The 15324-nt window shown below is 40.9% G+C and overlaps 1 protein-coding gene across 1 annotated transcript; it reads right to left on the bottom strand.

Annotated features, from left to right (window-relative positions):
* Positions 1 to 14811: 14811 nt before the first annotated feature.
* Positions 14812 to 15324, bottom strand: LOC111025643 (uncharacterized). Its single transcript, XM_022303533.1, has one exon. It carries the CDS (start codon positions 15322 to 15324, stop codon positions 14812 to 14814), a length of 513 nt encoding a protein of 170 aa, XP_022159225.1.

The raw sequence follows: 15324 nt of genomic DNA, 5'->3' as shown, positions 1-15324 counted from the left end.
AGTGTGTACTTCTTCTTATTGACTATTTAAGTAATTTCTTTAAAGTTCTGGTTCGACGTATGGATAACAAGGTACTCGTGGACATACCGCAGCTAAGAATGATCTCACAGAGTAATTTCCAAAATGATCTTCATCCTCATCTTTTCCCCAATCTCACAAACAAGATATAAAGATAACCAAAAGTGAATTAGTGATGGATGATCTCTACTTTTGGGACATGGATCCCACCCCCTATCCAAATTTGCTTCCTTTTTCTATAACCCAAAAGCAACCAAAGAAAAAAGTCCTTTTTCCTTCAAAAAGCAATACCATTTTTTTAGGACTTCTCACTTTTGGGACTTTTTACTTGATGGTGATGGTGGTAAATCAAACCCAATTTAGAAAAAACGAATTAAAATAAAAAAAAAGAACTATTACGAATATGACAAAATTAGAACGCATAAATAAGTAATTATTATGACTTTAGTCAATAAATCTGTAGGTATTTAGTTGTTATAATTGTAGTTAATAGATATGTATGTATATATATAAAAGTTAAACATTTTGAGGTGAAGATTTTAACCTCCGACCTTTTAATTGAGGTTGAGATTTCTTCAACCTCTTGATTTGAGATGTATGTCAATTACCAATGAATTATGCTCGCTTTGACAGGTTGAACTTTATGCTCGCTTTGACATGCATGTTAATTGTTGATAAATGTAAATGAACAAATGTTATATGAAATGAGGTAAATACATAATGAAAATGCTTTATTTATAAAATTACAGATTTCTATTCATCTAAAGTTAAAAGGACAAAAAAAAAAAAAGGAAAGGAAAAAAGAAAAAGGAAGAACAAAGTGAAATGAAGTTCTTTTTCCTTTAAAAGAGATGCAATTTTTCAGACTTCTACCTTTTGGACATTGCCTTAGTTTCTAAGTTCGCTAAGTCAATATTTGAAAGCTATTGCCATTATCACGTCAATTAACTTCTAGACCACGTAATGGATAACCATTATCTTAATTCTTCTATTTCATCTAATTAATTTAGGTTTCAATCTTATTCTAACTTTTAGTCTTTAAATCAAATTCATTAATTGTCAGTTATAATTTCTGAATTTGATTTCTAAATTTTAGAAAATTACCATTTTAACACCTTATCCTCAATTGTTTAACAAATATATTATATAATTTTAAAAATGTATATATTAACATTTTACATATAATGAAGGTGTTGGCTGTGAGCTCGGTGTTATTGTTTTGTCGTCAATTATTTAATAAATAGATGATGTGGTTTTGAATATGCGTATTAAGGTGTTGACACTAATTCTATCATATTAGTTTGAAGTTATATAATCTATCTCTTAAACAATTATGATAAAAAAAATTAATAGCAAAATTAAAATAGTTATTCTTGGAGAGTTTTTGACTAAAATATATATTTTGATAATGTCAAAGTATTGCGGTAATTTCTAATATAGGTCGTGGAATAGTTATCCTTGTGTGTTTTAATTTTTTTCTCTAAATTTTATTTTAGGACTTGTGGTAGTTATTTTAGAAGAAAATGTGAAGAAAGAAAGGCATCTTAAGCTTTTTTCTTAGCTACATTGAGCTTCTATTATTTTTATTATTTTTCTTCTTTTCTTAGTTGTATGCTATATATAAGTCCTATTATACCCCTTGGTAGTAAACATTTCACAGCTTGTTAAATGACTTTGTGTGGATGTTTAGGACCTGTTTGGTAATTGTTGATGCAAAAATTTGGCTTCTTGAGATTCTGCCAATATTCGCACTAATCTTCTAGAATAAAGGGATCGACCAAACCTACGAAACAGAATCACACTAAGACGAGTGTGGCTCTTGCCACACGGGCTCCGATGCTTAAGTTAGGATCGGAGTAGTTGAGTATAAAGTGTAGGGTATTGTGAACATACCTGTAGGGTTTGACTTACCCATCTATTTATAGAAGTCGAATCCTAATCCCTTTAGGAATTGCCAAAGTTGAAACCTAGTGTGCCCAGGAGATTTGGACTTTTGGGCCTATGTGTTTCATAATTAGCCCAATGTCGAATCCAGGGTCGAGGTAAACTCGGATTAGACTGCACGGGGATCGGGAGAGAACCATCAGGGTTCTAGGCTGCGGGGCCGAGAACTCTTCGGCGCCGAGAAGGTCTCAACGCCAAGCCCTGATTTGCTATAGTCGGCCCGGGTCGTCGGGTTTTGGTCTCCTTACTTGGTGAGCCTGCTCCTCCTCCGACCTAACTCCTGTCTTATTCTCGTCCATCTAATCTTGTTTTATCTTCCTATAACAATAGCCCACACTCTCAAAATATAAGGCAAGAAGCATGCTAAGACTTCTATATTGAGAGTACTTGTCACTCAGCTATTCTATGGACGACTATTTTGTGGAATAGCCTCTTACCCTTTTGTCGTTGTTGGTTGTCATAATACAGGCTGACCTTTCCTAGCCCCCATTATTTTTTGTCGTAGTTGGCTGCAATTAAGTCTCTTGGGTACTGCTATACGATGAGTTTTAACCGTTAGATTTTGACCTTGGGATCTAACTTTTAGTTGGGCTAGCTGTACCACCCTTGAGTTTCTAACTTATTTGGCTTTTGTCCATGGTTTTATACCCTAGGGTTTAATCTTGGGTTTCTAACCTATTCAGCGCCAAGTTTAGTCGACACCGTTGGGTTTCTAACCTATTTGGCTTCTGCCAAATGGTTTCATACCCTGAGTTTCATTGATTGGTTTGGCTTGCCTACTTTCTGTTTCAACAATGCTGGCCTGTACACATGTCTTTTTCAACACCTTTGGGATTCTCTTTCCTGGTTTCACTGACTGGCTTCTAGCTTATCGACCCGCTACTAGGTTTGTCCCAGTTCGAGTTCCTTGACCATTATTACTCATTTGGCCCCCACTTGAGGAGGTTTTGTTTAAGGTATAAAACAAAAATTTTCTCAAGTATAAAGCATATGAAATAATTAAATATTTAAACTAAAACATAACACAGTAGAATACAACATTACTGGAAAATCGATCACACATCAAATAAACAACATGCTTAGATTTTTATTTAACAATTCATCACCTTCAAGCATTGTCGTTCTTTTTTATGTCGCTTTCTTCTATCCCCAATTTCGGGTTTATTTAGTTAATTTAGCTACATCTTCGTTAGTCAAATGTTTACCTTTCACATGATTTGTGAATCAATGGTGGTAGGTCCTGCTCCACTTGTGGTTCGCTCGGACCCCGACTGAAGAGGCAATATATTCTTCTAGTTTTTTGTGAGATGGCATCTCCATCTTTTGGGCCATGTGGGTAGCTCCTTGTCTTCTATCAGGATCTACTCGAGTGGGATTGTCGTTGGGGTATACCTCTCCAGAGGTTCTCGTTGAAGCGAGCCACATATTCTTTTTAGGCTCTCCATTGATTTATGCTTTATGATAAGAAAGTTGGCCACATGTCGACTCTTATTTCTTCCTACAAATGCTCTAGCCAATTCTTTGAAGAAGAAAATTGATTTTCTTCTCAATTGTTGAAACGAGATGTGGACCGTGCTGGTTATCTTGACTTTAAATCGTAGTCATCCCCATAGACGGCGCCAATTGTTGATGCAGAAATTTGGCTTCTTGGGATGTAACGCCCCAGGCATTCCACCATTTCCAAACAGGGACCGTTACTAAGACTACCTAAAATTTTCACCTAAACAACATAATTATCTTCACAACAATACTAAGCAATAAAGCTACCACGCTTCTCCTGCGCTACTCTAATTTTCAACACTCACGAGAGCTTGAACAATTTGGTCAACAACACTAAAAATTTAAGAGAAACTCACATCCTATGCGGATAACCCATTTAATACCGACTTCACAATAACCACACCCTTCAAGGAAACCTTTACTAATTACAAACCATCCACTAAATGAAAATTAACATCTCGAATGGCATTGAAGCAAAAACTAATTCAAGTACGATCAACTTAAACAAATGTATTCATAAATATCCTAAGTAGGTTACAATCTCATAGTTCAAGAAGCTAACAAAATTAATGCTCTAAAAAGAATAATGAATCGGCAACCTTACAACATCCTTTAGACAATGAAACTAAACAAAACCAACCACTAACAACTCAACTACAAGATTAAATAGCCACAACTATCCTAACCAAAGGAAATAAATTGCACGCAGCAAAGCTAATGGTCTTTCCGTTCAAGCCTCCTCCTCGCCATCACCATCCTAAGAGCTAGCTCGATACCTGCAAACTGGAGGGGAAAAAGAGGGATGAGTACAACCACAGTACTCAGTAAGCAGCCCTTATCTGAAGGGTCACGCACAAACAACATACTTATCAAGGAACAACGTGTCATGCTTATTAAAGAATCAACATATCATGCTTATCACAACTCTCGAGCTTTGAATAAATAGAAACATATCACAAGAAGCAGTTTATGCAAACGTTTAACTATACATGTACCGTACATGTCAAACTCATTCTTACACATTAACTACCAACCTCTAGTCTCCCTAACATCACAAGTACCTCTACGCTTATCACAATTATCCTACCCTTCCACAGCTATCTCCTTCGAGTAGAGTCAGCCCCTGACCATTTATACCCAGAGCCCCGACCCTGCTGCATCGGCCCTCGACCATTTATAGCCGAGGCCTCGATGACTTCACCATCTATTGGCCTTTCACCATTTATACCCAAGGCCCCAGTAGTCTTCCTTCCAAAGGACTCCTCGTATCGACCCTCGACCATTTATACCCGAGGCCTCGATACTCCATTAGTGACGTATCAGCCCCCGACCATTTATACCCGAGGCCCTGACACTCACTCCTTCACTCCACTAGTGACGTATCAGCCCCCAACCATTTATACACGAGGCCCTGACACCCATTCTTTCATTCCCTCCAAAAATCCAACTTTCACCAGAGTCTTGCTATATACTTTCTTATATCACTAACCCTGCATCTTTCAACTCACAAGTACGATTCAACATGCTTTCACAACATAGACAACTTTCTAATAACGAGATAATAACCCAATCATGCTCAATATCCAACATCATTATTTAACAAGTATTACTAAGGATAATAGCTCACAAAACACGCCGAACAAAACATGCATATCCAGGCAACAAACATTACCACACCAATACTCAACAGTTTAGCAAAACAGAAAACTCACCATTTTCATCGACAATTATCCAACACTACTCCAAGTATATCGACTAACACAACGAGAGTTATTTAGCACACCGACGTAACAAAAATTAGCATTAAACGCCACAAAATCAGCACGTTAGAGACCATCTAACATACATTAACGCACGCACACGCCCCTTGTCTACTTACTTTGTTATGTCCCAAAACTCTCACAAGAGTCCTACTTGCTACTACGTCATGCCTCATGCATCAACAATCTCATAACAGTCCAATATGCGATACACCGAAATGATCATATGTAAAAGCTAATCAATCTAAAATAGTCCAACATGATCCAACAGCTCCAACAGGCATCGTTCATAGAAAAAGCACAATCCACCACTTAACCAAAATATAATTGATAAATACCCAGCATACATCAAACATAACCGATTTCTCATAAATATTCAATATGCTTTCGAAACAACAGATTATAGTACCCGTATACAAATTTCATCATGAAAACCAATTAGAACATTACAACAATTCAATCATGGTCATCCAAGATTACTTGGCTACAATTTATTCACACAACCACATAATTCTCCCAAGATATATCAACAGTTTTATCAACAATGACGTTTACTAAATGATAACAACGACCAGCAATATGCAAACATCACACATGGGCACATGAGCAAACAACCATATCATATCAGCACACAACAACCAATCCCTCCAGTAAGAAACTACTTACAACCATTAGCCAATATTCATAAGACACAATTAACTTACATATTAATAAATAATAAACACACCGAAAGCACCACACAATTCATACATATTAAATCAACAAACATCCCCCAAGTAAGAACTACTTGCACAAGTGCCTGACACGTTATTAAGTTTGCCGAAGGATTTCTAACTCACACTACAACAACTTGGGTTAGGAGTGGGTTGACATCGAGGAAGTTCGAGCTCCCAAATCCGAGTCCAAAAAGCCTTATGTTGGCTGGTCCGATGCCGAGAAGTGATGGATAACTACGATTTCGGTCCGAATAGGAGTGGGTAACGTCGAATCAATGCCGGAAAGGGGTGGGTAACTTAATTCTAGCTTCAAACAAGGATGGGTATCATGAATCGAGCTCCGATTTTGTATGGGTCAAAGCCAAAATGCGTCGGAATGTTGCTGCTCGCGTTGGAATCACAGAACGGGTCACCGAAGCGTTGATTCATGTGCTGGTTACGGGTTCGTGGGTAGGAGAGAAGACTACAGCTGCACGTCGTTTGCTAGAAGGACGTCAAAATCGAACGAAAACGCTGCTGGTGTGTCGGAGACGTTCCAGATCTTGTCGGTAGCCGCTGTCGAATGGAAGTCCGTGGTCACGCTGGAGCTACTCCGCCGCCGGAATACCGCGGAATCTCGTCGGAGGAAGCCGAATCTCGAGCTGCAACCGCACCGTTGTTGCGCCGTTGGGTCGTGGGTTGCCGCTGGTCGTCGAGCTTCTGCAGATCTGACCTTCGTGTGTTCGAATCGCCGGCGAAGGTCGTGAAACGACGAGGGAAATGCACCGCAGCAGGGTCGCGGCTGTCGGGGTCGCGTGGGTGCTGCTGACGATGGTAGAGAAGCGCCGTCGTATGGTTGCTGCTTTATCGTAGGAGACGCGCCGGTGCAGAATCAGTCGCGCTGCCATGGAGAATCGAACGCTGTCGCTCGTCGGAGGGGTGCCGTCGCCGGAATGTGGCCGGAGGAGAAGATTCAGAAAGGACGGGCGGCTGGGGTAAGAGGAAGGGGACAAGATGATGGAGGAGATAGGTTAGGGTTTTGTTTTCCTTTTCCCTTTTCTTTACTTTATTTACTAACCTTGATTTAAAACCAAAAGCCTTATTTCTCAAATTTTAAAGGGGTCCAACTAACTAAAAACAATGGCCCAAAACAAGAAGCCCCAAAACTACACTTTAGGAAAACGAATAGACCCACAACAACCCGAAATAAAATAGTTAACATAAACTCTAAAACCCAAGAATAATAATTCAAAGAAAAGTAGAATTTATGAAGGAAAATTCTAAAACCCTTGAATTTAAGATTTAACTAAAAATCTCCTACACAGGTCGAGAACTTAAACTATCTTAATCCAGTGAAATTAAACTTAATTCCAATTTAGCCAAAACAATTAGAATTTCAAAGTTAGAAGATCCAAGAATTAAAGTTATCAACTTAGGGAAAAATCCAAGGACACTATTTATCTCTTAAAGTAAACGAGTCAGAGAACGCGGGGCGTTACAGATATTTACTAACCTTGATTTAAAACCAAAAGCCTTATTTCTCAAATTTTAAAGGGGCCCAACTAACTAAAAACAATAGCCCAAAATAAGAAGACCCCAAAACTACACTTTAGGAAAACGAATAGACCCACAACAACCCGAAGTAAAATAGTTAACTTAAACTCTAAAACCCAAGAATAATAATTCAAAGAAAAGTAGGATTTATGAAGGAAAATCCTAAAACCCTTGAATTTAAGATTTAACTAAAAATATCCTACACAGGTCGAGAACTTAAACTATCTTAATCCATTGAAATTAAACTTAATTCCAATTTAGCCAAAAAAATTAGAATTTCAAAGTTAGAAGATCCAAGAATTAAAGTTATCAACTTAGGGAAAAATCCAAGAACACTATTTATCTCTTAAAATAAACGAGTCAGAGAACGCGGGGCGTTACAGACTACCCACCTTAAAAAAACTTTTGTCCTCGAAAGTTGACTGGTAGCACGACTCTAAACTCTAGGGCATTACAGACTACCCACCTTAAGAGTCCAATATGCACCCTCGACCATTTATACCTGAGGCCTCGACACTCATCCTTATCCAATATTGGTGTATCGACCCTCGACTGTTTTTACCCGAGGTCTCGATACCCAATTAGTGACGTATCAGCCCCCGACCATTTATACTCGAGGCTCTGACATTCACCCATTCACTTTCTCCAAGAATCCAACTCTCACCAGAGTCTTACTATATACTTTCTTAAGCCACTACCCCTGCAACTTCCAACTCACAAATACAATTTAGCATGCTTTCACAACATAGACAACTTTCTAATAATGAGATAACAACCCAATCATGCTTAATATCCCACATCATTATTTAACAAGCATTACTAAGTATAATAACTCACAAAACCCGCCGAACAATTCATGCATATCCAGGCAACAAACATTACGACAGCAATACTCAACAGTTTAGCAAAGCAGAAATCTCACCATTTTCATCGACAAACATCCAACACTACTCCAAGTATGTCAACTAACACAACGAGAATTAATTAACACAATGACGTAACAAAATCAGCATTAAACGCCACAAAAATCAGCACGTTAGAGACCATTTGGCATACATTAACGCACGCACACTCCCCTTGTCTACTTACTTCGTTATGTCTCAAAACTCTCACAAGAGTCCTACTTGCTACTACGCCATGCCTCATGCACCACCAATCTCATAGTAGTCCAATATGCGATACACCAAAATGATCATACGTAACAACCAATCAATTTAAAATAGTCCAGCATGATCCAACAACTTCAACAGGCATCGTTCATAGAGAGACACAACCAACAACTTAACCAAAATACAATTGATAAGTACCCAGCATACATCAGACACAACCGATTTCTCATAACTATTCAATGTGCTTTCGAAACAACAGATTATAGTACCGGTATACAAATTTCATCATGAAAACCAATTAGAACATAACAACAATTCAATCATAGTCATCCAAGATTACCTGGCTACAATTTATTCACACAACCACATAATTTTTCCCAAGATATATCAACTGTTTCCTGAACAATGACGTTTACTAAATGAACAACGACAAGCAACATGCAAGTATCACACATGGGCACACGAGCAAACAACCATATCATATCAGCACACAACAACCAATCCCTCCAGTAAGAAACTACTTACAAACAAATGTCCTAAGGCTCTTAAGCTTGTCGAAGACTTCATACATCAAAAGAAGTACGATCTCGAGGTTAGTAACCGATTAGAAACACTTAAATATACTTGAAACCGAGTTTAGGTGAGTCATTACCTACTATCTCACACTAAGACCACTTGGGTTGAGAGTGGGTCGATGCCGAATGAGCTCGACACTTCAAAATTGAGTTCGAAAAGCCTCGGGCTTGCTGGTCCTTCGCTGAAAAGGAATGGGTAACTCAAATCAACCTTCATTTGAGTGTTGGCAAGTGTCGAAAGGATGCCGAAAGGGTTGGGTATCTTGGATTTGGTTTCAAACACCAGTGGGTAGCAATAATCAAGCTTCGTACGAGGGTGGATAAGCGTCGAAAACCATGGAAATGCCATTGTCCACGAAAACCAGCAGAGAAGACGCGATACCGACGCTATTGTGCACGTTTAGGGGACAGGGACGTTGCTGCCACCAAAGAAACCACCACGATACCTGCTGCAAATCGCCCCAAACCGATGCTACTGCTTCTAGGTAACGGGTTCAGTGACGAAAACTCCGAGTCTACCTAAAGACTCCACAAATCGAAGCGTGGAGGAGAGGCGACCCTGGAAACCACACCTGGTCGAGGATGCGGCACCGTTGAAGACCGACACTGCTGCAACTCGAGGAACGCCGGCGTGGTCTGCTTTGCTACAGTGAGTATTGGACGTTGATGCTCCAGATTTAACCGGGGAAGGAACGAGCCGCCAAATCTACTCGCAAAAAAAAAACCCACTGCTCGTCCACCGTGCAATGCCGTCGAAGCCGCTAGAACAGGCTGCGGAATGCGCAGCCGGAGAAGAACCTAAGCTGCCATGGACGACACCGTCGCTGGAGGGCTGGGTCACCGGAAGGAGCCGTTGCCCGTGCTGCTTCGCCGGAGAAGAAATTCGAAGAGGGGGGGGGGGGCTGGCGGCTGCAACAAGAAAGGGAAGGGGGAAGAAGAAGAGGAAGAAGAACAAAATGGGATAGAGTTAGTTTGTTTTAAATCCCTTTTCTTTAACTTGTTTTAAATCCTAAAAGCTCAAATCTTATTCTTGAAGGTGGCCCAACTAAATAACACAATGACCTAAAACAAAAGCCCAATAATTATACTTTAGAAATAAAAATAAACCCCACAACAACCCGAAATAAAATAGTTAACTTAAACTCTAAAACCCAAGAATAATAATTCAAAGAAAAGTAGAATTTAGGCAGGAAAATCCTAAAACTCGTGAATTTAAAATTTAACTAAAAATCTCCTACACAGGTCGAGAACTTAAATTATCTTAATCTAATGAAATTAAATTTAATTCTAATTTAGCCAAAAATTAGAATTTCAAAGTTAGAAAATCCAAGAATTAAAGTTATCAACTTAGGGAAAAATCCAAAGACACTATTTATCTCTTAAAATAAACGAGTCAGAGAACGCGGGGCATTACAGACTACCCACCTTAAGAAACTTTCGTCCTCGAAAGTTGACCGGTAGCACAACTCTAAACTCTAGGGCATTACAGACTACCCACCTTAAGAACTTTCGTCCTTGAAAGTTGACTGGTCAAGCGATCCTTGTCCCTTGATCAATATCTTCTCATACTCCTTAGTTGCTTCCTTAGAACAACTTTACTAAGACAACCTCTTGCTGCTTAAGGTTTTGGTTTCTCTACCCGAGATCTTAATAAGTCTCACTCAAAGCAGAAGCGTCTTCACCTACCTAAGCTAACTTGCGGTCCAGTCAAGTGATTTTTTATGGACTCATCTAAAGAGCTTTTCCTACCATCACAATGATATGATAACCAACATCGAGCCGAACGATGTGAGGACCTACAGCTAATAACCTAATGCTTCCAACCTTAACTAGATTACCAACACAGGCATGGGGGGAAGCGATGACTCAACATCTAGCTCCTTTCGTGGTTCATCAAGTCTTCCTTAGACCTTAGACGAAATCTTAAGCTCTTATAGGTTCAAATAACATTGGAGAACTTTTTCCACTTCCACTACTTGAGTAAGAAACAACAACTAAACCAACAACTTCAAACTCTATGTTCACTCGCCAACAACAAGTAGGGAACAAGGAAATGACTCACCTTTAGCCACCAAAATACACAAGCAAAACTCAGTAGACTAAAATACCTCATACAACGACAAATCCAAGGGAACTGGTAGAGTCCCAACAAACGCTTAAAAGAGTTTAAACTTAATGAAAGAGTACCTACTACCATAACGTCCACATCTTTTACTTCATCCGGAGTGAGTGCAAGGACGTCTTCCTTTTGTCCATTACTTTGCACTAGTGCCACTGGAAGCGTCTTTCGTATTGTGGTCCGGGTGTTCGAACTATTCATCGAAGATTCTCTAACGTAATGGCCAACCTTCTTGCACTTAAAGCATATCCTCTTTTCTTCCAACACAGCCAGCCCAATATGGCGTTTCTAACAGAAGGAGCACAATGAGCGACTACCTTGCCCTTGTGCATGTTGCGAAGGAGCCGAAGAAATTTGATCAGAGAACCACAAAAAAAAACTCCCTCTTAGCTCAAGAGGATGAATCAACACTCTCTTGAGGTATTGCTTCATTGGGAATATTCATATCCATAACTAAGGCACCCTATTCTCTGCAACATAGGTAGTAGGTTCCTTGAGAGTGACGAACTTGCTGAAGTTAGTCATTTGGTAAACCCTAAATCTTCAGAAAAGAATACTAAGGTCACTAGCTAGGTTGATACGTCCAAAAGACTAACACAAAGTCTTTAATCAAAGGTAACAACCAAAAAAACTCTGCAAAAGCATACACGAACTTAAGCACAAAACTATCTAGACATCTAAGGGAGCACCCTATGCCTAGTAAAGCATCAATAATAACAATACATAAGACAAGCCAATCAAGCATAAGCAACTTCGGTAAATTTTGAGAGTATCACAAGTCTATAAGTAAATAACCTAGCGTAAGATAACAAGCTCACGTACCTGGTGATGGAGAGGAGACCAAGAAAGACCATGACACTAAATGACCTAGGATCTAGGCTAGTCTATAGGAACAACTCCGCTCTGATACCAACTGTAACGACCCAGAATTTCCCACACACTTCTAGGTCACGTTAACTACCCAACTAATTAAGCTTAACCCCCAAGTACGTCCTGCCAACTCCCTATGCATACAAATATGTAAAATCAAGTTCCAATTCTCATCAATTTAACGATAAATCAATTTCCATAGAATATCGTGCAACAACGTTCGTGAACCACCTCGCGAAACAGGTTTATTATTCAACTAGGCGAAACTCAATGAATATAATAAAACCAAAATAGGCACCTATCTCGAATTGAAACTAACAACAAGGGAAATCTCCCAATTATTCAAATACGAACAGTTCGTTTATTGACCATAACATAAGGCCTCAACCAACGACTTAAACAAAACAGGAGTAACTAAGTAGCCTATGGTCCTCGCTCGTCATGTCTCCTCCGTCCCATCACCATGGTCGCCCCCGAGTCCTTCACCTGAAACAATCATTGTAGAGGGGGGGGGGGTGAGTATATAAAATATACTCCATAAGTAGCCCTTACCAACACACACACACATCATGCGCATTTATATTATAAAACAATCGTAGTCATGCCTTTCAACACATTATGCATTCGGACATAAACACATTCCATAAAAATTTAATGACAACCACAACCAGTAAACACATTCACAACCAACCTCTAGTTTCCCTAACCTCACAAGTACCTCCATACTTATCTCAGCTATCCTAACCTCCCACCGTTATCTTCCTCGAATAGAGTCGGCCCCTGACCATTTGTACCCAGAGCCCCGACACTCCAGCATCGGCCCTCGACCATTTATACCCGAGGCCCCGATGACTTCACCATCTATTGGCCCTTGACCATTTATACCCAAGGCCCCAATAGTCTTCCCTCCAAAGGACTCCTCGTATCGACCCTCGACCATTTATACCCGAGGCCTCGATACTCCATTAGTGACGTATCAGCCCCCGACCATTTATACCCGAGACCCTGACACTCACTCCTTCACTTTACTAGTGACGTATCAGCCCCCGACCATTTATACCCGAGGCCCTGACACTCACTCTTTCATTCCTTCCAAAAATCCCACTTTCCCTGCATCTTTCAACTCACAAGTACAGTCCAGCATGCTTTCACAACTTTAACAACTTTCTAATAACAAAAAAATAAGCCAATCATGCTCAATATCCAACATCATTATTTAGCCAGTATTACTAAGGATAATAGTTCACTAAACACGCCAAACAAGAACATGCATATCAAGGCAACAAACATTACCACAGCAATACTCACAGTTTAGTAAAGCAGAAAACTCACCATTTTCATCAACAAATATCCAACACCATTCCAAGTATGTCGACTAACACAACGAAAATGATTTAGCACAATGACATCACAAAATTAGCATTAAACGCCACAAAATCAGCACGTCAGAGACCATCGAGCATACATTAACACACGCACACGCCCTTTGTCTACTTACACACAACCGCGCCCTTAAGTGTTGCGCCGACTTCACACCTAAGCACACCAAAATATAAAATACAGCACATTACGCACCCTATTTAGCCTCCGAAATTCAACTCTAAAAGGGTTCGAATGACGCATTACCACCAAAACCGACTTCGTATAGGTGTGGGTCACCTCGATCTAGCTCGCCAAGGTGTGGGTGGCCTAAATAGAGCTTCGAACGAATGTGGGTCACCGCCAAACGTCCTAAACACTGCTGTAACGCACCGATTCCGCTGGTTTGCCGCTGTAACAACCCGTTCGCCGTGCGCCGCCATGGGTCTGACCCGTCACCGTGTGCCGCCACGAGGAGGAGCGATGCTGGTTCGTTGCAAACCGCCGGGGAACGTGCCACCGCCGCTGCAAATCGCCGGGATGTCGGGAAAACGCGACGCTGCTGGGTATCGCCGGATTTGCTGCAGAACCCGCGCGCCTCTCGTCGAACCTGCCGTTCGCGGAGGACCGCCGCGGCCTTGTGATGCTGTGGAGAGGGGAGTCGTTCGGTTCGTGTGGATTCGCGTCGTCGATCGTCGCCTGAAGGCCTCGCTGCTCGTGGACCGTCGCGATTGGGTTTCTGCAAATCGTCGCCGCCGAGGGGTTGCTGTTCGTGGAGTTGCTACACCGCCGCTGCCGTAGCCGGAGTTCGCGTGCGCCGCTGGAGAAGAGAGTTGGGTTTCTGCAGTTCATCGCCGCCGAGGGGTTGCTGTCCGTGGAGTTGCTACGCCGCCGCCGCCGTAGCCGGAGTTTGCGTGCGCCGCTGGAGAAGAGATGGTTAAGGTGGGGTGCCGGCGGCCGGGCCTTCACAAGGAGGGGAAGAGTGGCAAGAAATGTGACGGGCTAGGGTTTTGACCAAAAACATAATAATACTGTAATGCCCTTTTCTTTTTTTTTTTCTTTCTTTTTGTTTTAAAACCAACCCAATCCAAAAGCCTAACATATCTAAGCCCAAGAGGAGAAAAAAATTCATTCCATCTTAAAACAAGACCCACTATACGAAGTCCGGCGAATATAACTTTAATTGGAGTTTAGAGCCCGATGAATATAGATAAATTTAATTAACAATCAATTTAAAATTAAATGAAAAATCTCCTGATTCGAGACTAACTAACCTGAAGGACTTAGGGCGTTACAGACTTCCCTCCTTCAAAAACTTTCGTCCCCAAAAGTTGACTGTTCCAGCAGTTCAGGGTACCTCACCTTGATATCGTCCTCTCGTTCCCAAGTAGCTTCTTCCACTTGGTGGTTTCTCCACAAAACCTTAACCAAGCGAATCGTCTGGTTCCTCAACAACTTGGTTTCTTTTACCAAAATTGTGACGGGTACCTCTTCGTAGCACAAGGACTCATCTAGTTGTAATGGTTCAGGGTCCAAAACGTGTGAAGGGTCATGAATGTACTTCCTTAACATAGAAACGTGAAACACATTGTGAACCGCTGCCAACGATGGTGGCATGGCCAACCTATACGCGACTGGGCCGATACGTTCCAAAATTTCAAAAGGCCCAATGAACCTTGCGCTGAGCTTGCCCTTCTTCCCAGATCGTAAAATCCCCTTTACGGGTGCCACACGAAGAAACACCCGCTCACCTACCACAAACTCGAGCTCCCTACGCCTGACGTCTGCATAACTCTTTTGACTGCTCTGTGCAACTTGCAT

The sequence above is a fragment of the Momordica charantia genome, assembly GCF_013281855.1.
Source record: "Momordica charantia cultivar OHB3-1 chromosome 5 unlocalized genomic scaffold, Mcharantia_2.0 BLBB01000005.1, whole genome shotgun sequence".
NCBI lineage: Eukaryota > Viridiplantae > Streptophyta > Magnoliopsida > Cucurbitales > Cucurbitaceae > Momordica > Momordica charantia.
Note: the sequence above shows the minus strand (reverse complement) of the source record. Positions and strands in the feature narration are given on the sequence as shown.